We start from the raw sequence: 27,865 nt of genomic DNA, 5'->3' as shown, positions 1-27,865 counted from the left end.
TGAAGGAACATTATACTATCACTAAAAATTATGCTTACAAAGAATTTATAATATTGTATCATAAGCATTTTGTCACAAGCGGAAAAGCAGGCTCTAAAATATAGAGAGGATATGATAGCAGCTATCTATTATAAATGTTTGTTGATGAAATAAACTATGTTAAAAAAAAAAAAAGAGCAAAATCCCAACCCCAAGCTTTTAAAAAAGGGAGAAATACACCAAAATATTAACAGTTTGGCTAGTTGGACTTTGGGTATTAAATAAGAGGTTTCTTCTTTCTAATTTTTTGGATTTCTTTCTATGTATATTAATTTTATAACAGAGGGAAAATCAGAAATTAAAAGATAAACATAAGATCTAATCTTCCGTATGTACCCTTATGGCAGAGCCTGCTAGCTATCTGCCTATCCAATATCCATTCTACCCTTTTTTTGGAATAAAACTGATTTTATTCCAAGTAGCTTCTAACTTCCGGCCTAGAACCTGAACCTGATGACTGGAGCTCTAGCAATACTCTTGGACAACTGAAAATGGCCGAACAGAAAAACAGGAGGAGCCTGGACCACCGAGAACAATGTGCAGCTACTGTACCATCACCAGACTGCTAACCTTGAACTTCTTTTACTTTGGAGAAACACAAAAACAGTAATTTGTTTAAGCTACACTTGTTACTCACAGTCAAACATATTTCCTAAATAACACAATCCTCCAATTACCCAGAAAAGTATCTAACATAATAGGATTCTAAAAATGTTTAACTTTTTTTTTAACATGAAAAGGTCTTCAGATTCCAACCCCTTCAACACGTCATGTGAGAGTTATAACACCTAGCCCACAAGCCCCTCTGTGATGAGATGAATTTCAAATAGCTATAATATTGCTCCTTTACAGGTAAGGTATGGGATATAAACACAGAGGTACACACAGAGAAGGGCATTGGTTAGTACATCAATTACATGGATCTTTTTAAAGTCTCCAAACTCACTGTGAAAATAAACAAACAGAATAAGGAGAGAATACAATGGTCATCTTACAACAGCCAGTTATTTGCCTAATCCTCATGTAGCAATAAACACTCCCTAAACCACCGAGGATCTGAGACAGAGCGAAAAGAACCATGGGAGAGTGTGGATGCACTGATGTCAATGTATTCCCATTGCCAGAAAACAATCCAATGGCACGGCATACTGCCCATGGCTATCACAGACCCACTGAGCTTGTATGGGGCAGAATAATCATGCAGCTTAGCTCAGCTCCATCCTCTCCTTCAAGATGCAGATCAAATTAAACATGGAGGAAGACATAGGGGAAAGTCCACAGGCTTTACAACCAAAGATGTCTGGCTTTGCATCCCAGATTTGCTGATTGGTGAGTTATTTAATAGCCTGTTTTCTCATCTGTAAATTGGGAATACCACCTCCTTCCAGTGTTGTTTGGAAGATCAGCGATAAAATGTATAAAGTGTTTGAACAGTATGTAGAATATAGTAGGTGCGCAAGAAATGGTGTAAAAATTATTAGTATTAAACAGCAAAGGTTGAATTACTGTGAAAACAAGAATGAAATCTAAGAACATAATAACCACCAGGCTCCCTCAGGAGCTATTCTTACCTAAAAGAAAGGAAAAGCATAAAACTCAGACCACCTAAGCTACACTACAGAACAAGATGCCAAAATTCCCTGCCAGTTCAGCAGCATCTGTCCCAGGCACAGAGGATACAAGCTGGATCATCCATGTCTGGTTCGGCTGTGTCAAAAAACGGGTGGGTGCTCAGGAGCTCTGGTACCAAGGGAAGCACCAGGGTTGGATGCCGACTTCCCAGAAACTTCAGGCATCTGAAATAAACAAAACGAGAGCCCACTTTCATAAGTTAATAAATGCTTTAAAAAGTACTAAGAATCAGAATCAGAAAGCCTGACTCAGAATTGCAAATTCTCAACCATCTACTTTTGCTACCTCAACAAATTCAGATAAGTCAGTCAATTATTCTGGAGCTCAATTAATTCATCTAACAAACTGGTTATTATGAAGATAAAGAGCTGCTACAGCAGATATTACTAACACATTATTTTAACTAACCGCAACTTCCCCCATCTTCCTTACCAAGAGAACCCTGATTTTACTCAGGTAACCGGTAGACATCAAAGTGCTCAGAGGAAGGTAGGCTCAGCCCAAGGGCTCAACCACAATTGGTCTAAACCCATCACAGCAATCCCATTCCCATTGTCCAGTGACTGGCTTGCAGGAAATCAAGTAACACAGCAGTGGTCAATGGAGCAAGAGGGGAAGTCTGCTGGAGAGCTTCTTAGGTGGTTGTCACATAGTAATAACTCAACTGGCTATTAGTTAGCTGTTCACTGGTTATTAGTTAACTATGATGACTACATGAAGGTCCTTTATAACCTATAAAGAACTACACATGAGCTGGTAATTATGTATCTTGATTATTTTTTAATTGTTAAATTCTCGTTTCGAAGATATGCCTAAATGAAAAGAAACATAAATCTTAATTTCTGTTCTCAATGAGTTTATAATCCAGCTGAGGCAAAGATGACTAAAACAAGGTAATAAACTATCAAATGAATGCTACTTTGCTTTCTACCTGTCAAAGGTAGAAGAGATTATTATGATCAGAGAAAGTTTCACAAAGGAGATGGGACTTCCCCATGGACTGGAGAATAGGCAGATTGGCAACAGAGAGAAGGAACACCGCGAATGAATTCATGGACATACGGGGGATGAAAGGCACCACATTTAAAACACTTGACATTGTTAGGAAAGTACACTGTTCCCCAGTCCTGTTTTCCTTCTGAATGGAAAGAACTGAATTCACGAATATTCTGATCTCTCTCAGCCCTTTCACTCACCGTGCCTCAGGGGACATCGTAAAGGCTGTAGTTTGGCCTTCAGGTACCACTTCTTTATTGTATCTCTCATTCCATTCAGATCTCAGGTGGAGAATCCAAGAGCTATTAATCAGGTCCCCTCAGAGACCCCTAAGCCTCTGGGCTCTCTAAAGCTAGACTTCAGTTCTGACTTGTTCCTACTTCTCTCCCTTCTAGCTATTTGAGTGCTAGGTCTATGAGTTGAATCCTTTTTTCAATCTCCACAGCACCTAACACAGTGACTGGGTTATAACAAGTGTTCAATAAGCATTTGTTGAATGAACTAAAGGTTCATAAACAGAACAAACTACCTCCTTCAAAACTTTCATTTATGTATCTATCTTTAGCAATGTCTTAAAAACATGCTACTGTGACTATTCCTTCACTCTTTGATCACATTCTTTTTTGATATTTCTAAATAAAGCTACCATTCATGAGAAGAGATGAAAAAAATCAAGTAATAATTAGAATAGGTCATTTCAAAACCTTTGCAGCACTATTAGGTGAAGGTGTTTTCTGTCTACAATCATCCAATAAAGACAATCTTATATAAATATTCTGGGTGAACCAAATAACTACACATCTTATTTTAAGGCAAGAAGTTCTACTAAAAACTCTGTAACAATCCCTTCCATCAAGCAGAATTTATCCTTCCTTCTGTGTTGCCTACAGAACTACAGATACCAATATAGGTGTTTCTCCCCACTCAACTCCCACACAGCAAATGACTGGGTGCTCCCTGAAGACAATCAATAAATGTATGTTGAACTGGGCTGAACTGGGCTGAACAAACAAGAAGAAATAGCAAAACAGATAACCAGATATCAAAAATACTACCTAGAGCAAGACTCCCCTGGTAGTTTTAGTTTTTAATATATCTTCTAAGTATCTGATTTACTACTCTTTGTAACAATTTTTTCTGAAAATCAAGAAACTATACAGTTGGAGTGATCTCGTCACATAAGCTCATCTAAATATGTGGAGCACATTAACACATTTTAATATTAAATGGACGCAAGTAGTTCTTCAAACAGCACTTCATTAACAGTGTTAACAGTCTGACTCTAGTCAATAAAGCTAGAGGTAATTGGGGAGAAAAATGATTGAGATTCTCGATCTGCAGACCACGTGCCAGCGCTACCTTTCATCTCTACAATGACGGTTATAATCCTGTACAAAATGCAAACTAGACAACGCAGTGATTAACACTACATAGGAGAAAAAGAAAAGCTAATCAGCTCACCTCCGTACCTCCAACACTTACCATAGGGCTTGGCACACAGTAAGCATATAGCAGGTATACAGTATTTGCTAGGGGGATGGATGAACAAATGAATAAATAATCTGAAATGCGATCTTCCATTTAGGAATCAGACTCCTGAGAGTTTGGTTAAGTTGAACCAGGTTTCTTAACTGAAGACAAAATGAAGGGCCACATCCTCAATCTATGATGACCCACAGAATGATGGCAATATTGTACATTTACTGCATTATGGGAGTCGTGAGCAAATGAGCAAGAAAGTCCTTACTTCCATATGGAGTCCCTATCAGTAGGGTACTTGGCTAAATTTTTCAGCAGCTCCACCAGTGCAAGATGAATCCCTTCTTTGGTTGAAACGTTAGTACAGCATAAGAGTTCATGGAGAGCCTCTCTAATATCTCTGGACGAATCCTTAAAAAAAAAAAAAAGGCAACAATGATAATAATAGCAGTCATTGTGGATTAGCTATTATGGAGGAGTATAAAAGTTACAATGGGAGTACAGGGTAAAGAGTCAATTTTCTGAGAGGGGAGAGGCTAGTAGTTGAGAAGACAGAGGTGACATAAGAACTGAGATTTAAAGAATTCATGCATTTGTTTACACATTCAACATTTATTGAGACAGTCAAACATTTATCAAGCTCTTATTATGTACCAAGTGCTAGAGATATAGCAGTAATTAAAAGCAAATCCCTATTCTTAGGAGCTTCATTCTAGTGGAAAGACAAAAATGAACAACTGAATATATAGGTCAGACAGTGGTAAGTACTATGAAGCAACCATACGCAGGTTAAGGGAACGAGTGCTGGGGTAGGTGGGGTATTTTACACAGCTTTATCCAAGGGAACAGCACACATCAAGGCCGTAACTGGAAGCGTGGTGTTTGCAAAACAGCAAGGAAACCAGGGTAGCTGGAGCAAAGGGAGCAAAAAGAGAGTAGTACGAGATGGGTCAGAGAAGTGGCCTCCTCCATCCCCACTCCTGCTCGACCTCACTAACATGATTAGAAAAGGTCACCAACAGCTTCTTAACGCTAAAGTCAATGGACACATCTGTTCTACTCTATGTGATGTATTCATGGCATTGTCTGCCAGTTCTTTAAAACTTTTTAATAGACAATTTGAAACATAGAAGTAATAAATTCCCATTTCAACAATTAACTCACAGCCAATCGTGTTTCATCTATACCCTTACCTACTCCTCCCAGATTATTGTGAAGCTAATCAGAGAAATTGTAGCATTTCATTGGTAAATATTTCCATAAATATCTCTTTTAAAAAATAATTCATTTAAAAAACCCCACAAAACCAGTATCATGCCTAAAAATTTAATAATTCCTTAATATCAAATATCCAGTCAGTATTCAAATTTCCCCAACTGACTATCGTGTTTCCCCGAAAATAAGACCTAGCCAGACAATCAGTTCTAATATGTCTTTTGGAGCAAAAATTAATATAAGACCTGGTCTTATTTTACTATAAGACCAGGTCTAATAATAACATAACATAACATAACACAACATAACATAACACCGGGTTATATAAGACCCGGTCTTATATATAATACAAGGCTGGGTCTTATATTGATTTTTGCTCCAAAAGACACATTCGAGCTGATTGTCTGGCTAGGTCTTATTTTCGGGGAAACATGGGACTCAAAAAGCATTTGCTTGTTCTAATCAGGCTCCAACTAAGGTCCACACATTCAATTGGGTAATATGTCCCTTAAGTATTTTTTAATATGTAAAATCTGATTACACCTCACTTTTTTTCTCCTTGTAATTTCTCCCCTGTACATCCTGTGATGGTAGTTAGATTTAGAGGTTTCACCAGATTCAGGTTCAATTTTTTTTTTTTTTTTTTAAATAAAACCACCTCATGGAACGAGATCCTGTGTTCTTCTCTCAGGAACTATATGATGTCTGTTTCTTTTTTGTGACATGAGTAACCACCGTTGTTCACTATCTAGATCTAGTAATTTATTAAAGTTGTAAAACAGTAGTATACAAATTCTGTCATTCCTCTCATTTCTATAAAGAGGAACTTTCCCTTCTCAACTAGCTGTTTATCTGGAAGTTTGGTTTGTATAGGAAAAGGAAAGATACATGCTTGGTTCCTTAATCTACCAGTTTTCAAAACAATGAGTTGATTACTAAGCATCTTCCAAAGGTGACTAATGCAGTGTTTTGTTTTTTAAGCATCTTTACACAATTATGAATTTAAACATATTTGCAGTTATAATCTTGAATGATATGCTTCACTTTGGGCCAGTAAGAGGCTATTTAAGTTGTCTCCTGGGTCTTTTTGATATGACCCTAGAGGTCTTTGGTAGCTAATATCTGCTTTCCATATGACAGGGTGGTACAAGCTCATCTTGTTACACTTTCTGCGCCAGGACTGGAATGAGCCATTTAGCTTAGAAATTTTGGTTCCTTTTAGTGGGAAATGAAATCTACCAAGCATTTTTTTAAAATCAGGTTTACTAACATATAATTTACATTCTGTAAAGTTCATCCTTGTTTGTGTACACTTCTATGAGTTTAACAAATACATATAGTTATGTAACCACCATCACAACAATCAAGATATAAAACACTTCCATCATGCAAACACTTCCCTAGTGTAGTCTACACCTTAACCCCAGCTTCTGGCAACCACTGATGTATTTTCTGCTACGGTTTTGTCTTTTCCAAAATGTCGTATAAATGAAATCATAGAGTATGCTGCTTCTTGAGTCTGGCTACTTTCACTTAGCATAATGCATCTGACATTCATTCACAGTGTTACGTGTGTCAGTAGTTCATTCCTTTTTATTATTGAGTAGCATTCCACTGAATAGATGTACCACAGTTTATTTACCCCTTCAACTGAAGGATTTTGTGTTGTTTTTAGTTGGGTCTATTATAACTAAAGCTGCAATAAACATTTGTATGCAGGTTTTTCAAACGTAAGTTTTCAATTCTCTTTAGTAAATACTTCAGAGTAGGACTGCAGGATCAACGGTAAGTGTATGTTTAACTTTATAAGAAACTGTCTTACTGTTTCCAAATAGGTGAGTGGCTCTGCCATTTTGCATTGCCATCAGCAATGTGTGAAAGTGCCAGTTGCTCTCCATCCTCACAGCACTTGATATTGTAAGGTTTTTTGTTTTTTTTTAAATATCTCACTGTGGTTTTAATTTACATTTCCCTAATGACTACAGCCAAGATTCTGGCCCCTTGAGAAGCCCAGCGTCTTGTGGAATAAAGAATTAAATAAGCAGAACACATACTGATAAAGGCTACAGTCGTATACACAGGGTGTTACAGAAATACAGAGAAGCACTATGTAGCCCATGTGAGGAGTGGGGTTAATTAGGGAAGGCTTCCTAGATATGTTGTCTAATGTAGATCCTGGGAATAAGCTAGTCTGCTAAGTGAAAAGTGGCAGTTTTGCAGGCAGGAAGGAAAAAGTACAGCGAAGGAAAAATGGTGACGGAAAGCATGATGACTAGGGAGGTGACTACTGCATACAGTTCAAGGTGAGGAATGACGGGAAAGAAAATTAAAAAGAAAAGGAGGGGCCAGGTTATAGAGAACATCCATGGAAAACAAGCCACAAAATACAAACTTATCATCTAAGGAAAAAAATACATGAAAAATTATAAAGATAACATAGGCTCTTGCAAGATGGCGGAATAGATAAACACTGTGCCTGCCGTCTCCCATGACCCATTAAAATTACAGCTAAATTATGGAACAATCAACCTCGAGAAGCATCTGAAGATGAGCTGAACAAACCCTAACCTAAGGATATAAAGAAGAGGCTGATTGAAACTGATTGAAAAATGAAAGGTAACTACCTATGTGCGGTGATGGATTAATTAACTTGATTGTGGTAATCATCTCACAATGTACGTATAGGTAAATTAAATCAGTGTTGTACACCCTTAAAAAAAAAAAGATAACTCAGGAAAAATCTTAATAGAAGTGCTAAGCAACTAAGAGAATAACAAAGAACTTTAAAATCAAAGCACCCAACCTGTTTTCTGAAGTATATAGCAGAAATCTGTAACAAGTGCTAATGATTAAACATCAAAAAAAGAAAAAGAAAAAAGGAAACCAGAGGACAAATCTCATTTACCAATATTTTGAAAAGTCTCAGTACTCAACAGTAAAATCCAGACACTTTAGAAAAATAATTCAAGAACCACATAGAGTTGTACAGCAGGGGAGGCAAATCTGTGTTTATATCCTGCCACCAGCACTTGCTAGCTGTGTGACCTCAAACAAATTACTTTTTTCTGTGTAAAACCCCAGGGTTGAATGAATTGATGCCTAAGATGCCTTCCTGCTGTAACATCCTATGATTCACCAGAAGAATGAAACCAAAGCCTAAAAAGAATTCACTGTTTAGCCCGGGCCCTGTCACTAGCCCCTTGCCTCCTCTCCTCCATCTCTTCAACTCTGTGCTCCACTTACAGTGAATTCCTTTAACGCCTTGAATACATCATACTCAATCTTACCTCTGGCTCCTGAGACAGTATTCTGTCCGGTACCCTTCCACTCTGCCATCAGTGCCACTCCTTCCCCCAGAAAGTGCGTCATGAAATCCTTCTCCTCCGTCGAGTGGCCACTACAGCATTCCTTCTCTCTTCCCCATCTCCCCAGCCTCACCTTAGACAATTCAGGTTAGATTCACTTGTAGTCCCAGGGCACCCTGTGCTTTCCCGATCATAGCAATACTAAGCTTTCTTCACATTTCCTGGTTAATGGTGAGTCTCCTCCATCTTGGTGGAGTTGCGTGATGAGAAGGCAGAACTGCGCTGCCTACATACTATTGTATCACCAAATCCTAGCACAACGCCTGGTTTAAAAAAAAAAAAAAAGTGGTGCCCAGTAGGTATAATTGGTGAAGAAATAAGTAACAAACTGTGACCACTCACCTCTAACACAGCCAGGACAGTGTCTAGCTGATCCTCTCGGAGGGTGATATTGTTAGAGATTTTTCTCATGGTATGTATGGACTGCAGACGTACTTCCTCAATTTCATCATTAAACATGTCAACCAGGAAATCAAGGCACTTTTCCGCAAAAGCGGGTGAAGACTGGGCCAGCATGCAGAGAGCCTCCACAGCAGCAATGCGGACCTCTAGACAAAAGGAGACAAGTAAAACGGCACATAAAGTGAAGAGCCATGGACAAAAGCCAAGAAGGATTCCTTCTCATTCACGTTTGTCTTTTGCTCTCTACTCCGCTCACTCCACAGACTGTCTGGGAGATCCCCTCTGTGCCCAGACAGCTTCAGGTGTACAGTGCAGTGATCAGGTATCTACATCATCCCTGAGGTGGTCTCCCTAATGAGACAAGTGTTCATCGGATACCCTACAAAATCTTTACAACATTATTGATTATATTCCCCAAACTGACTTTCACATCCCCATGGCAATCTTGTGGTTACCGACTGTGCTTTCTAATCCCCTCACCTTCCCCCTTATTTCTATCCCCCCTCCCATCTAGCAACCCTCAGTTTTTCCTCTATGTCTCTGAGACAAAAAGGCAGTTTTTAAATAATAATATTATTAAGAGTAAAACAGGCTCAGTATCAGTATTTTCATTTTACAGATAAGATTCAGCAAAGTAAATTAACTTGCCTCAAAGAGAGTGAGAGCAGAGACAAGATTAGTACCCAGGTCTGCTGATTCTAGACTAGCATCCTATAGTGGTTGAGGGTACACACTCTGGAATGATGGAGGTGGTCTCACGGTGAATTGTGAAGGGTGATCTCTCTGCTAACTTGGAGGGTGATCGTGAAGAAGTAACTTAACTTCCTAGCACCTCAGTTTTCTCACCTGTTAAGTGGAGATAATATCCATTTCCTAGCATAGTTAGGACAACTAAATTACATAATGTAGGCAAAGCACATAGCACACTGCCTGGCATACGTTAAAAGCCCAGTAAATATCAGCTATAGCATAGGTATGGGTCTTGTAAGCACCTTGTAAACAAAGGCATGTCGTCTACCTCTTTGCATGCTCAGAACAGGTAACAGTGAAGGCACTGAATCCAGGAAGCGTTTGGTTCATTCAATGTTTCCTGAAAGTGTACTATATGCCTGCCCTGTTCTAAGTGCTGGGACACAGAGATGAGAGAGGAGTAAGCTACACACAATGCTTGTAAGACTTCAATTCATGATTGTTTTGTGCCAGTGGTTCCCACAGGGTTCTACAAAATAATGCACAATTTCAAAAAAGAAAAGAAAAACACGCCAACAAATACTATAATTTGTTTTTGTGCAAAAAATTTTCATAGACACTTTAAAAGCAAGTTACTGCATTAAAGGGAGATGATTCAGATTTTTCTTGGTAGTTATGAATGCCTCCTTTTAATCAGAAAGGAAGGATTTGTTCCATGTCACAATAATGTAATTTAAATATGAAATTGCTAATAATTACAAAGCAAGACCGAGATGGACCCAAATGTGTTAACTGCTGGCTCTTCATCCTAGGGCTTTATCTATCACACCATACTGACTCATGTGTAACTCTTATAACTCTTATCAATGGAATCAAAGAGAAACTTCTGATCAGCATGAGATAATCAGTTTGACCTGAACTGATAAAATTCCAAGCAGAAACAAAGAAACTTGGTGTTTTACTTTGCTTATACTCCCTGGCTACAGGCAGATAAATCAACACTATCTACTGGACTTTTGGGAATGTTGAAAGCACATTACAGTCTCCTTAAGGGTCCAGGGCAGAGAAAAGAAATTTGCTATGTTAGGGGAAAGGGAGAGAAAAAAAAAGAGACTGATTCTCTGGTATTTTAACATGTGTCATCAGATCCTAGCTTTGCTGCCTACTAGCTTTGTGCTTAATACTGAAGATACAAAGATGAACAAGACTGTCTCCCAGCGCCTACTGACAAGAATAGTTAATTGCGCTACAGTGATAAATGGTATCATGGAAAAGCACAAGAAGTATTAAAAGACGCAGAAGAGGCACATAGCTCACTCAACAGGATCAGAGGCAGCTTCCTGGAATAAGTGACCCCTAAAACAATACCTGAAGGAGTTTCTAGGCCAAAAGAAAGGAAAAAAGACCTTTCTACTACAAAGGCCCCAAAGGGAGGGAGAACAAGGAACAACTAGAAGACGTAAAGTATGTGGGATACTAGAGTCTACAGCAAATGAAATGATCTACTCACTTTCCAAAGTTAAGTTCCTTTAATTAAAACTATAGTGACAAACTGAAAACTATAGAACTAAACCACAGAAACATTAACAGTGATGAAATTCAACTGCAGAAACTAAACAAAGCAAAAACTGCTACTAGAAACAAAATAAAATAGATTCAAGTTACTTGTCTTAGGATAAAACAGGTTTTAATAACTGGACTTCCTTATTATCTAATACTATTTAAATTATAATTCATGTATCAAGTTCATAGAGAACAAAGAAGCAGAGGTAGTTTTAGCTAATTTCTATATGCAGAAAGCCTTACAGCAAATAAATAGATAACCAAATTCTTGTATCTAATAATAGAAAATTGTCTTTCAAAAGCAATTTTCTTGCCCTTCTGAGAAGTCCTACTGTTAGGTAATTTTGTATAGGCATTTTTAAAGACCTGAGTTCTAATCCTTTGACACCAATTTACTGTAAAAATTTGGACAATCAACATTTTCTCCCGAAGTTTATTACCCTCACTGAATATGAGGAGATTGGAGTCATTCATCTCAAAGCACTGACATTCTGTAGTCTATGTGAGACAGACAGCATCATTTTATGGAAATCACAAGAGCTTTGCAGGACTTCTATTACTAGCTAAGATGTTGTAAGGAGGACCAGATTTATCTTTCTATATGCAACTACCTAAAAAAGAGATAAAAGGGAGAGGAGATCCAAGATGGCAGAGTAGATAAACACTGTACTTGCCTCATCCCGTGAACACATTAAAATTACAACTAAATTACTGAACAATCAACCTGGAGAGCCATATGAAGTCTAGCTGAACAGAAGTTTTATAACTAAGGATATAAAGAAACCATGTCTAAACTGGTAGAAGCGGTGCAGATGAGAAAAGGGCTGGTCCCACACGTGTGGTGGTTGAAAATCAGGATAGCTCAGCCAGAGGTTCCCCATGGAGGAGCAAGGGACCCCAGCCCCACACCAGGCTTCCCAGCCTGGAGGAGAGGTGCCAGGGAGAGGAACCCCTACAATACCTGGTTTTGAAAAACAGAGGGAATTCCAACCATCGTGGTGGGAGGAAGGCTACAGGAAACCCAGATGTCCTCTTAAAGGGCCCACACAGGTACTCAGCCTGGGCTCCAGCAGAGGGACAGTGACTCAGGGGGCATCGGAAACATATGGGAGAGACTAAGTTGTATAACTTCAGGGCAAGGACTGAAGGTACAGGTGCCATTTTCCCTGTGTGGGGCCCTCCTTCTGTGCAGCCTGCAGGCAGAGTGCCATCTTTCCTCTGTTGAGCCCCTCCACCATGCCCATGGCCAAATCTGAATCTGAATTGGTTTGATGAGCTCTTCTTGCCCTACCCAGGAGACTTACTGAGACCCTGCTAACCCAACTCCCTACCACAGGAGGCTTTATCAATGGCTGAACTTTATGGGAGCCAAAAGACAGCAGCAGGCCTTGGACTGTCCTTTTTACAGAGCTACCCCAGACCTGGTACTGGTGGCAGCAGGCCTTCATTCGCGGTGGCTTCCCCCATGTGCCTCCAGATATAGCGCAGACCAACCGTGGATCACTTTGTAGCTCCTACCAAGTACTCCCTAGCTGGTCACAGGCAATGGCTAACCTGGGCCTGCACAGCCCTCCCAAAAGTCACCAAAACCAACATACTTGGAGGTTGGCTTCACACCACAGCAGAGCATCACTCAATTAGCTCCACAAGTCAAACACTCAAAGGGCAATCTCAAAAGGCACCAGAGATGCTAGGGTACTCCATGGGGGAAGCCCCCACACAGCAGCCCATAAGCTGTGCACATGGCCAAACCCCACAGCCAGTAAGCCTGAGGGTCAGTACCACTCACTGATGTGCCAACAGCAATCAAGGCTCAACTAAAACAGGAGGGCATACACAATCCACACAAGGGACACTCCTGGAGCACCTGGCTCAGGTGACCAGGGAGTCTGTGCCACTGGGCCCCACAGGACACTTACTATATAAGGCCACCCAGCAAGACTGGGAGACACAGCAGCCCTACCTAATACACAGAAACAAACACAGAGAGGCAGCCAAAATGAGGAAACAAAGAAATATATCCCAAATGAAAGAACAGGAGAAAACTCCAGAAAAAGAACTAAACAAAATGGAGGCAAGCAACGTATCAGATACAGAGTTGAAAACAGTGATTATAAAGATGCTCAAAGAACTTAGTGAAAACTTCAACAGAGATAGCAAGCATAAAAAAGGACATATAAACCATAAAAAAGAATCAGTCAGAAGTGAAGAATACAATAACTGAAATGAAGAATCTACTAGAAGGAATCACCAACAGACTAGATGAAGCAGAGGATTGAATCAATGATTTGTAAGACAAGGTAGCAGAAAACATCCAATCGGAACAGCAAAAAGAAAAAAACAATCCAAAAAAAATGAGGAGTTTAAGAGACCTCTGAGACAACATCAAGTGTAACAACAATCGCATCATAGGAATACCAGAAGAAGAAGATGGAAAGCAAGGAATTGAGAAACTATTTGAAGAAACAATGACTGAAAACTTTCCTAACTTGGCGAAGGAAATAGACTTACAAACCCAAGAAGAGCAGAGTCCCAAACAAGGCCCACATTAAGACACATTATAATTAAAATGGCAAAAGCTAAAGACAAACAGAGAATGCTAAAAGTAGCAAGAGAAAAGCAGTTAGTTATCTACAAGGAAGCTCCCATAAGACTGTCAGCTGCTCTCTCAACAAAAACTTAGCAGGCCAGAAGGGATTGTCACGAAATATTCAAAGTGATGAACAGTACGTACCTACAAACAAGATTACTCTACCCAGCAAGGCTATCATTTAAAATTGAAGGAAAGATAAAAAGTTTCCCAGACAAGAAAAAGCTAATGGAGTTCACCACCACCAAATCAATATTACAAGGAATGTTAGAGGGATTTCTTTAAGACCAAAAAAAAAAAAAAAAAAGAAAGATATGAATAAAATGGCAAAAACTACCTATATATCAACAATTACTTTCAATGTAAATGGATTAAATGCTCCAATCAAAAACATACGGTGGGGCCAGCCCGGTGGCTGGAGCCCCGTGCTCCTAACTCCAAAGGCTGCTGGTTTGATTCCTACATGAGCCAGTGGGCTGTGAACCACAAGGTTGCCAGTTCAATTCCTTGAGTCCTGCAAGGGATGGTGGGCTCTGCCCCCTGCAACTAAGATTGAACACAGCATCTTGAGCTGAGCTGCCTCCCAGATGGCTCAGTTGGTTGAGAACCCACGCTCCAAGGGATGGTGGGCTGCAACCCCTGCAACTAGCAATGGCAACTGGACCTGGAGCTGAGCTGCGCCCCCCACAACTAAGACTGAAAGGACAACAACTTGAAGCTGAACGGCACCCTCCACAACTAAGATTGAAAGGACAACAATTTGACTTGAAAAAAAGTCCTGAAAGTACACACTATTCCCCGATCAAGTCCTGTTCCCCTTCCCCAGTAAAAATCTTAAAAAACAAACAAACACACACAAACAAACAAAAAACATAGAGTGGCTGAATGAATAAGAAAACAAAACCTTTACATATGCTGCCTACAAGAGATTCACTTCAGATTGATAGACACACACAGATTGAAAGTAAAGGGATGGGAAAAGTTATTTCATGAAAATGGAAACAAACAAACAAATCTGGAATAGCAATACTTATATCAGAAAAAAATAGACTTTAAAACAAAGGCTACAACAAGAAACAGAGAAGGACACAGTAATCCCATTTATGGGTAGTTAACCAAAGAAACCCAAAATGAAACGCTGCTTCGAGGGGACGTGTGCACCCATATGTTCTTTGCAGCATTATTTACAATCACCAAGTGGTGGAGGCAGCCTGGGTGTCCATCAATGGATGAATGGATAAAAAGGAGGTGGTACATATATATAATGGAATATTGCTTGGCCATGGAGGAGAATGGGTTCTTGTCATCTGAGGTGGCATGGATGGACCTGGAGGGCATTGTGCTGACTGACGTATGTCAGACAGTGAAAGATAGATACAATGTGATTTCACTTATATGTGGAATCTAAAGAATAAAATAAACAAACAAAACAGAAACAGAGTCAGATACAGAGGACATTTTGATGGTTGTCAGATGGGACGGGGGGCTGGGGTAGTGGGTGAAAAAGGGGAAGAGATTAAGAAGTATAAATTGGTTGTTACACAGTCGTCATGGGGATGCAGGGTATAGCATAAGGATTATAGTCAATAATATTGTATTAACTACATATGGTGTCAGACTGGTACCAGATTCGGGCTGATAGATGGAGTGGGGACTTGGGGGACAGTGTGAAAAAGGTGAAGGCATTAAGAAGTACAAACTGGTAGTGACAAAATAGTCATGGGAATGTAAAGTGAAGCCAAGGGAATACAGTCAATAATATTGTAATAACTATGTATAGTGACAAATGAGTACTAGACAGGGGGATCACATCTTAAATTATACAATGTCTAACCACTATGCTGTACACCTGAAATTAATGTTAAATAATACTGAATGTCAAATGTAATTGAAAAATTAAAAAAGGGGGTAAAAGGTGAAGGGCAATAAGTGGTCCAAATTTCCTTGTATAAAACAAATAAGTCATGGGGATGTAATGTAAAGCATGGGGAATATAGTCAATAACACTGCAACAGTGTGTTACAGTGTCAGATGGTTGCTGGATTTATTACGGTCACCACTTCTTTAGGTATATAAACAATTATGGTGTACACCTGAAACTGATATAATGTTGTATATTAGCTATATTCGTTAATAAAAATATTTTTAAAAAACAAAGACAAAAATATATGAAACAACAGTATTCAGTACACTGGACATCAGGCGATAAGGGTAATGATCCCTGAGAGAGGGGAAATAAATGAGGTGAGTTCTATCATTATACCAATTTACTGTTGGAGAGTTTCTAGACTACAGGTCTCCTTGCGTTGCGAAAATAATGCTGATAGACTGGAAAGGCCAATGTAGCTAGAGTTCATAGGGCAAAACACTAGAAAGGAGAGAACTGCACAGCAAGAGTAAGCTTGGGAGATCTACAGGGGGTCCTCTTCAAGTTGACAGCTGAGTTCTCATCTGTGAAGAAACTACCCAAAGTATGAGAAAGAACCACTCAACAGGATTAGAGGAACAATCTTCAAAGCTTGCACATGGTCTATAATTGTTTTTTCAGAAAAGTTTGTTTCAGTAGTAGACAAAAAATAAGCCCTATATTAAATGCTGCTTGGGTCCTGCCTAACAAAGCTCAAAATAAAAGACTTGAACTAAATGTATCCCAGAACAAAGCTCAAGAATCTGTATAGGAATGTAACAATGTTTAGCATCCAATCAAGTAAATATTACAATGGCTGGTATTCAATCGAAAATTACAAGGCATGCATAGAAGCAGGAAAATATAATCCATAATGAAGAGAAAAATCAACCAACCAAAACCAATCCAGAATCACACGAATAACAGACCTAGTAGACAAAGATATTAAGACATTGATTGTAAATGCATTCTCTGTTGACAAAGCTAGAGAAAAGATTAAGCATGTTAAGTAGATATGAGGAAGATACTAAACAAACCCAAAATCTCATTGATTTTCTACGGATGAAAACTACAATGTCCAGATGAAAAATATAATGGATGGGATTAAAAGAAGATTAGATATCACAGAAGAAAAGATTAGTGAACTCCAAGACAAAGCAATAAATATTATCCAAAATGAAACAAAGATTAAAAACAAAAAGTCTAGGGGAAAAAAAGAAAGGAATAACGTACCAGTGAGCTGCAGGACAACTTCAGTAGCATAATATATGTGTAATTATAGTCCCCAAAGGAGCATGATGCCAGAAAACTATTTGAAGAAATAATGACCAAAGATTTTCTAAATTTGATGAAAACTATAAATCCATAGGTCCAAGAAGTTCAACAAACTTCAAGCACAAGAAACATGAAGAAAATTACCCCAAGACACATCAGAATTAAATCATTTAAAACTAGTGATAAAGAGAAAAATCTTAAAAGCAGCTACAAAAAAAGAGACATCATGTACAGAAGAACAAAGATTTTTTTAAACTGATAGACTTCTCAACAGAAAGAATGCAAATTGGAAACTATGGGACACCTTTAAAAGACTAGAAAACCCAAACCTATTAATCTAGAACTCAATTTCCAGTGAAAACATCTTTCTAAAATGAAGATGAAAGAGTCTCTCTTAGTCATAAAAGGCTTTGAGGTCAGACATACCTGGATTTAAATCTTACTTCTGTCTCTTACTAGTTCAGTGACTAATAACAAATTATTATTATTATCAGTACCCATAATATCAATTTTTGCTACTAATTATTAAGTGCTTGGGTCATGAATGGGTCATGTGTTATGCCAAATGTTTTATATATATATAATCTCATTTAATTCTCACAATTCAGAAATACTTTGTTTTACAGAAAATCTGGAATTTGAACCTAGATCGACTGAACCCAAAGTCCATGCTCTTAACTACTGCATCATACCACCTGGGCCTCAACTGCATCTGTCTGTAAAGTTAAAATAATAGTAGATACACTGTGACTGTGAAGACTAAATGAGACAATGTGTGTATATCAACCGGTACACTGGGCGGCACGTAGCAGTCACTCAGTAAATGGGCACGGTCATTATTACGCAGTCATACTTACCATACATCTCATCTTCCAATCCATGAACAAAGGCTCCACAAGCTCCTGACTCAATCAAGTTCACAGCCCCCGTATCCACTTCTTCCTTGGGAGCATCATCTCCCCACTTCCTGCCGCTGGAAAATTCCCCTGAACTATAAAGTTCCTTGGCCCGCTCATGTGCAGTGCGTTTCCTCTGTAGAGGACAACAACAATTATCACTTGCAGGAGGTTCATGAAGGAACAGTAAGACGCACCCTGAAAACTGGGAAGGTAGGAAATAAGACTGCTCTCGCCGAGTTACACTTTCAAAACCAATATTCCATAGATCAGAGCAGAAAAATGCAAATTCAACTTAAAGACTGAAGGCTCACAGATCTCTCACTGCTGATAGTAATCTTATTAAAAATAGTGAAAGGATGTGTTTTTGATCAAACAGGTGGTCATGTTTGCCATGGCAACATAGGAAAGGGAAAACCAGAGAGGTAAATAGTAGCCATGCCCCTGCCAAGTATCATCCTGGGTAGGGAATGCAATGGCCCTAGAAAAGAATTTTTAGTAAGCCCCAGGAGAAGTAAGTCTCTATTTGACAACACTGTGTGTACCAAGCAACCCAGTAAATTCACTTTATGCACAGTTTGCCTAAGGGGGACTATCCTGGTTGACTACAGTAAATGTCCAGTCAACTTGGCAGTTACGGCTCTCATCAATGAATACTTTATACATTAGCCTCTTACGAACATTCTTGGTGTGAGTTCACATCCTTGTGGCTGATCACCTCAAAGATATTGATGAAATAAATATAGCACCTGAGCCTACAAGGATGAGGGTCAGATCCAGTAGTAAAGTCTGTACCTTGTGATGTGTCTTGGAAACCCTTGCATTAGCCATCCCTCACCGTCCACCATGAGCATGCCCTTCTTTACTCTTCTACCCCAGTACACACAAAGAACACTTACTCACCAACCTCGAATAAAGGCAATGCCCTTCAGGAAAGCCATATGGCAATGTTTCATGAAGTGCAGATATCAACTCCTCAACCATTCCTAAGAATTTATCTTATCTTACCAAATAACTCAAAAGAAGATTAATAATGCACGAGATAATATTCTTTATGTGCTTTATTATGACAGAAAAATTAGGAGAATATAATTGCATAATAAAGGACTAAAAAATGATGTTGTATCTACTTAACAGAACATTCTGCAATCAGTAAAAATGTTAAGTATGAAGTTGACAATATGAAAAAAAAAAGCACATGACAGTGGCAAAGGTAAAAAGTAGACTACAAAACTATCTGTATACAATATTTTAAAAATGCATAAGAAAAAGAGCTGGGGAGAAATACACCAACACAACAGAAGTCACTGTGTTAGAGTATGGGAAAATAGGTAAATTTTTTCCATTTTCTTTCTAGTTATCAAAATTCTGTAACTTTATTATCACTTTTATAATTTAAAAAATTAAGATATTGACAATGAATGTACATATCATATTCACAGACTCATTTGGTCCTGACAACTATGTCAGAGAACTATCACAGTAAAAGCGTAAAGGTATTCCATAAGAGGCCTCTGTTACTGTTCAGAGAAAGAAATTACTATTCCATGGGAAATGGGAGCTGCTGTTGAAAAGATGTCCTAAAATGTCACAATCTCAAAAAATATGACCAGACCTTTGTAGTTTCTAACAAATACAAAGTTAATATTGCCTCTTCTTTTAAAAACCCCACTTGTGCAAGTATTTCACTATAATAATTTAAAATTTAATGAAGTAACTTGTAATTTGATTCAAGTTACTAAGGTTTTAAATTAAAATGTAATCTAATCATGCTACATTAACTTAAATGCATGGGCTGCAAAATAAATCCACATCAACTTGGCATATAGTTACACTGATATAGGTTACAAAAACCCAGTTTAAACAACAAAGAATTCAATTTACCCTCAGATCTGACATTAGCTTCTTGTCCAGTGTCTGCTCCAAGAAATGAGAACTGACTTGCTCCATAGAGCCCTGTAAAAGAAAGAATCCAGAGTAAATGGAACATCTTTTAAGAACCTGAACATTATGTTAATATTCAAAGTTTGCAACTCACTTAAACGCATAGAATAACATTATTCTTGATATTAGGTTACAAAAGTAATTGTGGTTTTTGCAATTATTTTTAACCTTTCAAGCTACAATTACCTTTGCACCAACCTAATACTAAAGATGCCTATGGGTTCGAAATCATAAGGAAAATAATAAAAACATTAGCAGCAACAGAAGCTAACACCTAAATATAGTTTACTGTGTATCATTCATTGTTCTAAGTACTTTATACAAATATTAACTCACTTAGTCCTCCTAAGAAGTGAATACTATTATTAGTCCCATTTTATATATAGGGAAAAGAAGACACAAAAAGATTAAGTAACTCATTCAAGGTCACAAAGAGTGTAAATTACAGAGTTGGGCTATAAACGCAGGTCCAGAATCCTGTGCCTTAACCACAACTCTTCACTGTCTTTCCATTCCATTCTTTCCATTCATTTGTTCATTCATTCACTCATTCAATAAAACAAGTATTTACTTAGCAACCATTCAATTATATGCCTATAGTTACCAGGAACAGGAATACAAAAATAAGACATCAATTCCACTCACAGTGATCTCACTGACTAGTAAGGGAAAACGAGAAGTAAAGAGATAACTGTATTATGGTATAAATTGTTATAATACATATTTAATAATTTATAACACACATTTATAAAGTGTTCTATGGGAACTCAGAGAACAAGCAGTAAGGGGTGAAGGCAAGGAGAGACAGATTGGGGGAAATGGAAATCACAAATACAAATGCATGAAGAGAGAATGTCATGTGGGAAACTTTAAGTGGTTTCTATGAGTTGAACACAGGATGGGGGTGCTGAAAATGAGGCAGGACAGACAGGTAGGGGTCAGAACATAATGGGCTTTGTGGGCGAAGGTAAGGAGTTTGCCTTATGAATAATAACTAAATAATCTGTTAAATATTTAATAAGCTCAACCATGTATAAAATATTTTACTTATATTTTAAAATTTTATTTCCCCCCAAATGCCCATGAAGAATATATAAGGTATGATCCAAAAATATGATGAATGTTTAAATTTTTAAAAATTTGTTACAGTAAAAGACACATTGCCATTAATCCCCCTCAAAATACTCACCCTCGATTTGAACATACTTATCCCATCATTCTTACCACTTTCTGAAGCAGTTTCGAAGTCCTCTTTTGTGAGTGTCTTTAGTTGTGCTATTGTGGCTGCCGCAATGTCCTGAGTCCATTCAAAACATTTACCTTTCATGGTAATTTTGACTTTGGGAAAGAGTCAGAAGTTGCATGGTGCCAGATCCAGTGGATAAGGTAGATGAGGACACACCATAACATTTTTATTTGACAGAAATTGCTGTACCAGAGTGATGTGTGACACAAAGCAGTCATGATGGAGGATGAGGTAAAGACACTCATGAAAGAGGACTTCCAGAACTGCTTCAGAAAGTGACAAGAATGATGGGATAAGTGTGTTTGAAGTGACGGGAAGTATTTTGAGAGGGATTAATGGCAATGTGTCTTTTACAGTAAATCCTTTTTATTTAAACATTCACTGTATTTTTTTTATCACACCTTGTACATGGTCCTCATTTTCAGATGAGCAATTGAGGCTGAGAGATTTGATAATTTGCTCATTTCAAATAAGGGAGAAACACAGTTAGAAACATAGTCAAAAACATCATCTTGGAAGGAATGTAGCTAATGCACCAGAAGCAATCAAAATAAAGCAGAGAGAACAGTTAGGATATTAGATATTAGGTCCTAGACACTCTTAAGGAATATATTGGAGACCTTCTCTAGTTCCCAAGTGAGTGAATGGAAATGCTTATACAGGCTCCGACTTTTTCCTCGAAGCACATTTTCCATTGAAAGTTACATGTTCTTTGGGAATATCTTTACCCAAGTTAACACTTTTTCTCCAACTCTAGGAGAGCAATTGTTGTACTGTTTGGACTTATGCAGTTTCAAAACACTTTTTCTTACCTCCACATGGTACAGTTGGTGGCCTTCTTTGTTACATAGCTGTGACCCAATACAAAATGTAACATGCATTTTTTAAATCAAAAATATCAATTTTATGAATAAGAAGTATAAAATTCTAAGGTCTCCTTGCTTTCTCTGCAGTTTTACCACCAGGTTTGACAGCTGGCTTTTTAAGAGGCACTTTTCCTTTTTACAAAGAATGACAGTCTCAATGACTTCACACTAAATGACTCTAATCCACAGTCTCAATGGTGTGGGGACATAGCCAGGAGTACAGTTTCCAGGCTCTTGGCTTCACGTGAAAAGGTGCTGGCTCGGGTAGTAGACGGCCATCAGCTGTAACCGGTTGGCCAATTGGCCACTGATATAACTGCCATGACTGCGTTGGTTGGTTGGTTGGTTGGTTGGTTGGTTGGTTGGCAGGCAGAGAAGCAAACAGCAGGTTGTGAATGGTGTGGCTCCTGCTTCCTGTGTCTCTAACCCAGCCGCCAGCGAGGCTATAGTGGTATGACTCCCCGATCTGTGGCTCTGTGGGTGCTCCTTTTTGACCTCACCATATCCTGCATTCTTGTGCAGGGAGCAGGAGCTGAGATCCTGCATGACACCCCGCATGACAAATGGCATCCTTTAAGGCCTTCAGCTGAGCTCTCTCCAAACATATCATAGTAGCGAAGAGGGATATTATTCAAATTCCGACCTCAAAAAATTATGCATCTTTATTTGTAACAAATTTCCAGTCTTATCTAAGAATAGCTGAAGCTTTCCTTTTTAAATCCACAAATACCAAGAGCCCTACAACATAGTAATCCACTTGAAAAATAGTCAGACCTGATACAGGCCCAGTAGAAATAGAGAAGGGATAGATTCAAGGTATGTCAAGAAGGTAGAACAGGTAAGAGTTGATGACTCAGTCGATATGAGACACAGTAAAAGAATCCCCAAATGTCTCTAGGTTCATGACCGGGTAAATCATTCATCATTCACGAAAGCACAGGAGGAGCAGATTTGGACCAAAAAGATAGTGAGTTCATCATACAGTGTATCTCACCAATCAGAAAAAATCTATATTCTTGTCTACTTTAACCAAGACAAAAATATTCAGGTAAGGTCTCTACTACCTGAATGTACTACTACCAATACTTAACCTATATTTACACCACTAAGGAAACCATGATATTTAACAAACAAGTGTGTCAACCCTGCTTTCTGAGCAAAAACTGCTCAATGAGTATAACGTAAGTCTATGCACTCTTCGAAGGCTCCTAGCCACTACCCAAGTAGGTGATAAAAAGAGAAGCAAAACGAAGAACAAAAACAAAAAACAAAAAAACCCAGATGGATATGGCATACTGTGTGAGCTGTAAAACTGCCCCAACTAGGACATCTGCATTTGCCCTGGGCAGACTTAGAGATAAAAACCTACAATCCATCTGAAAATGTTATAATTTAGGTTCAAAGACTTCTGGAGGCTTTTAAATAAGCCTTATTATTGAATAAGAGAAATTAAATATCTTAAGAAGAACTCCCTGAACTAAGGACCATATTCTAGACAGAACACCAATTACCATGATTAATTACAAAATAGTGACTGTATTCTAAATAGTCCAATGGAGCTGCATACTTGGAAATCACATTTCTTTGCCCTATTAGGGCAGGTATAAATAACCAAAAATCAACTTTTTGCATGGTTTTGAATTTCTGATACAGTCCACATCTGAAAATTTTCATCCTGCTATATATAAGCCAAGGAGAACAGAGATGGACTTAATTAAGTCTAAAGACTTATCATTTCATTTAAGTTCTTAAAGAACCTGGCTTCTGTTTTTCTCTTGTGCTTTGCACATCCCTCACACGGAACATTATTCCCCCATAGTAAGAAGAACTAAACTGCTTGTAATTTGGTATGCTATTGTAGTTTAGTATAATATTAGGATGTATGATACTGTACTCCTTCAATATCTCGGATCGTATTTTCTCCTTCCCACTTCTTTGCCTAGCTAAGTCACATTCAGCCTTCAAAACTCAGCTCAGAAATCACTTCCTCCACGAAGCCTTCTGTGGCTGTTACGGGTTCTTTCCTAGGAGTACCAGATATTGTAACTGACTGCTTGCCTATGGCAACCTACCAGACAACCAACTCTTACAAAGGTAGATTAGGTTGTAAAGCACCTGACTCAAGTTCAGAGACATTTAAGGAGAAACCCTTTCAATTCACCACTGTAATTCAATATTCATACAGCTTTACATAAATGAATTTCAGATCCTATGGGATACAAACTGAAAAATCTGAATGACCCTGCTTTAAGGATTATTTTTCTAAGTTGCCTACTCAGATGAAGATATATCATTAAATTATTCCTCTAGACACGTCCCTTCTCTCTCTCTCTCTCTCTCTCTCTCTCTCTCTCTCTCTCTCTCTCTCTCTTTCACACACACACACAAACACACACACACAGTAGATGCTCAGTAAATGTTAAATGAAAGAATTTGATGAATGACTATATTGTTCTAAATTTTAAAATATTCATAGACCAAAACAAAGCTTTAAAATGTGAATTCAAAAATAAAGTAAGTAACTGGCTTAACCCTGTATTTTATTATGAACAAGCAATATAATTTATAAGCAGGAAATATTGACATCATCCAAATTCCTTATTGTGCCACAAAAATGCTTCACACAGGTTTCAGCAGTTACCGCATAAATACGGGCCATAGAACGAGGGCCATCACTGGATCTATGTCCAGTACAGTCCAAAGTAATTAGCCAACAATCTTACCAAGAATGGCAGAATTGAAGGCCCTCAAAAGGGAATTGTCCAAAAAGAATATGAGATTTTCTTGCTGTGATATTACATAAAATTTTAGATACTGATATGTACTTATATACTATTCCCACCCCCACCATCTCACAGAATACGTTACAATTTATAAACATTTTCATAGACAGTATCTCATTTGAGCATCATGATAACCCTGTGAGATAAATATGAGAGAAACTATGATCAAGTGACATGTCCAAGATAACACAGCTGCAAAATAAAGCAATTAGGCCAACACTCCTTCTATAAAACAGTTCCATCTCTGAAAAGCTAAAATTTTTTTACAAATGCAAATGTACTGAGTCTCCAAAGGCAAAAGAGTGGGAAAATACCAGGCTAAGAGTCAGGAGATTAATATCTGGATCCCATTCTACAACTTTCTATCTGAATAAGCTGGATAATTTACTTAACTGCTCAGAGCCTCAGTTTTTTCACCTGGAAAATGGGAATAACATCTATCTTGCTGGGTTACTGTGGAGAGCAAATGAGATTATGTAAATGACCTCATAGCAAAGTATCTAGGTCATAATAGGAGCTTAGTAAATGGTAGTAACTATTTTTTTTATTATTTTCCCTTTTCTCTGAGCCTTGGCTATCTTATATGCTAACAAGTTTAAATAGGAATATCTTTAAAATTATTTGTATCTCTAAAAGACTACTTCTCCATTGGAAAGTGAGCCATTTCTTTCTATTCTAAGAAATACTAGGGTTTTTAAAGTGGGTTACAATTGTCCCTATCTGTAGTTTCTCAAAATGATTGTACAAATATAACAGGCAACGTGTTCATTAAAGCAAGTATAACTTACCAATAGCTTTGCAGCTTGAACTCGAACCACCCAGGAGCCATCACTGACCATGTGACAAATTTTTCCAAATGCATCATCAACTAAGCGAATTTCTTCATTAGAAGAAGGAATTGGGACAATGCTAAATTAAAAGAAACCAAAAGTGACAAAACAGAAGCGTAAAGCTGCAGGTTCAATAAACTGAGAATGACAAATGAAAACTGACACAAGTAAAAATGACAACTGAATAATTAAAGCCCTACACTGATGAAATACATTTCATATTAAACAAATCAGTGCAACCTTTTTAGTTGCACTGCAAATTTTCACTGTCTTGAATAAAAGGGTTTAACCCACCAAAGGTTCACAGATTTATGAAGATACCAAAAATGAGCTACCACAAAGTATTTTATATCTTTTAAGTTTATTCTCTCCTATATTTGCATTGCTGTCAATATAGTAAATCTCAGAATAAATCAATATAAAACATACTTGTAAATCTGGGCCTAAAAGAAGAGTCAAATTCCAATTAGTCTTTTTTTTTTGGGGGGGTGGAGGGACCTATAGGTTTAGTAATTCATTCTGGTTTTCTGATTTCAGCAGGCAGTTTAATGAAGAAGAAAAAACACTTCTTTTTCCTACAGAAGGAGCTTTTCTACAAAATACCGGGGGAGCCAAAAAAATGTATACAGGTGGACACTTTGGTCAACGTTGCTCAAGCAGCAGTTCACCATAATCAGAAGTGTCTGGACGCTGATGGTAACCACTTTGAGCACGTCTTGGCTATCTCATATGCTAACTGAGAAGTCAAACGGGACTTGTATTCATCCTTCATTATTGGTACATATGGAGTATTACAATTTTAGGAGTTTTTTCCTTTCTTAAAATGTGTATACATTTTTTTGGCACCCTCAGTAGAATAAATTCTCCACCTCATAGAATCACTGTGAGAATAAATGATTTGATTATTGTGAAAATATTTTTAACCAGGAAAACACTACATAAGGGATCATTATTCTCAAACTACCTGGTATCTTTATCTGGCATTTGTATTTATTAAAATGGGCCCCAAACAATTTTAAAGATTTTCTTTAAGGGCGGGGGGCACATTGCAAAGCACTTAAAAAGATAGTCCCACCTCTTCACTTATTCTTCATTTACAGAAGAGGAGGTTGGGACCCAGAGAGGTGAAGTATCTTTCCCAAGGTACACAGAAAGTTCTGGATGGCAGAGCTGAAGAACAAGGACTAGGCATCCTGATTTTTCAGGGTCTGTGCTTTTCCCCTACTCCACACTGCCTTCCAGAGATCTAACCAGCATTCCTTTCCTGGAGGTGGGCTTTCTGCCTTGTGGGAGGAGAGGAAAATGGCTTGGCAATGAAGAAAAGCTGGCTTACACCCACACTGACCTTTCAGGATAGAGCTGACTGACAACCCAGATAAGCTGGACTGCGGCACTGCGCACTTGTTCATAGTCATCAGACAGCAATTTGCAGGCCTGCAAACAAGGATTCCAAAAGTCTGTTAGTTTTGTGTCCCCCCAGGTGATGTTCAAACTATTTTCACACTGAAGATACTGGGTGGCTGGATAAGGATGCCAATCAAAATACTTGTGGGTGGTTTTAACTTCTTGAGCCTTTGCCCAATGAAGAATTCTTGGCCTCTGTCAGCTGCTCTGTGCTGACTTTGCATCCTCCCACCCCACACCTGAAAGCGGAACCACAGACTGACAGCACAAAAGCCATCCAGAATAGCACATCATAGCAAAGCCTGCTGGGAGCCCACAGTGCTGCTTTCACAGGCTCAAACACTAGAGATTGTTTTTCCCTATCTGTAAAACGAAAGCACAAATTCCTGACTGATAAGACACCTGAAATACACATGCAATATTAATGCTAACCTTCCAAAGGAGGCCAGACTTTTCTCCTTTACTTTGGTCGGAAATGGAATATCCCTAACTTTACCCACAGTAATAGCAACACACTGGACTTCAACAACATTCAGAACTCCTCCATTTCTGAGATTTTAGAATCCTATATTCCATGCTCTGACCATAACATGCTACTCCACTAGCTTTTCTTAAGATTTTTTTATGTAATAGTTATAGCTAACATACAACATTATCAGTTTCAGGTATACACCACAGTTGTTCAACATTTATATACCTGACCAGTTCTTTCATTTCCATGATTTAACCCATCATACCTGCTCT

General features: G+C 38.3%; 1 protein-coding gene across 1 annotated transcript in view; it reads right to left on the bottom strand.

Annotated features, from left to right (window-relative positions):
- The window catches only part of INTS4 (integrator complex subunit 4), a 93,150-nt gene that overhangs the window by 28,713 nt on the left and 36,572 nt on the right, over positions 1-27,865 (bottom strand). The window contains exons 7-13 of the mRNA XM_019726396.3: positions 27,063-27,151; positions 25,676-25,796; positions 19,933-20,004; positions 18,010-18,184; positions 9,069-9,274; positions 4,415-4,557; positions 1,720-1,835 (exon numbers count right to left, since the gene is read on the bottom strand). Of these exons, the coding sequence (XP_019581955.3) occupies positions 1,720-1,835; positions 4,415-4,557; positions 9,069-9,274; positions 18,010-18,184; positions 19,933-20,004; positions 25,676-25,796; positions 27,063-27,151 (922 nt within the window). The remainder of the gene's footprint in view (positions 1-1,719; positions 1,836-4,414; positions 4,558-9,068; positions 9,275-18,009; positions 18,185-19,932; positions 20,005-25,675; positions 25,797-27,062; positions 27,152-27,865) is intronic.

The sequence above is a fragment of the Rhinolophus sinicus genome, chromosome 14 (genome assembly GCF_057876585.1).
Source record: "Rhinolophus sinicus isolate RSI-liver-muscle chromosome 14, RSI-T2T, whole genome shotgun sequence".
NCBI classification, from domain to species: domain Eukaryota; kingdom Metazoa; phylum Chordata; class Mammalia; order Chiroptera; family Rhinolophidae; genus Rhinolophus; species Rhinolophus sinicus.
This window is presented reverse-complemented; position numbering and strand designations above follow the sequence as displayed.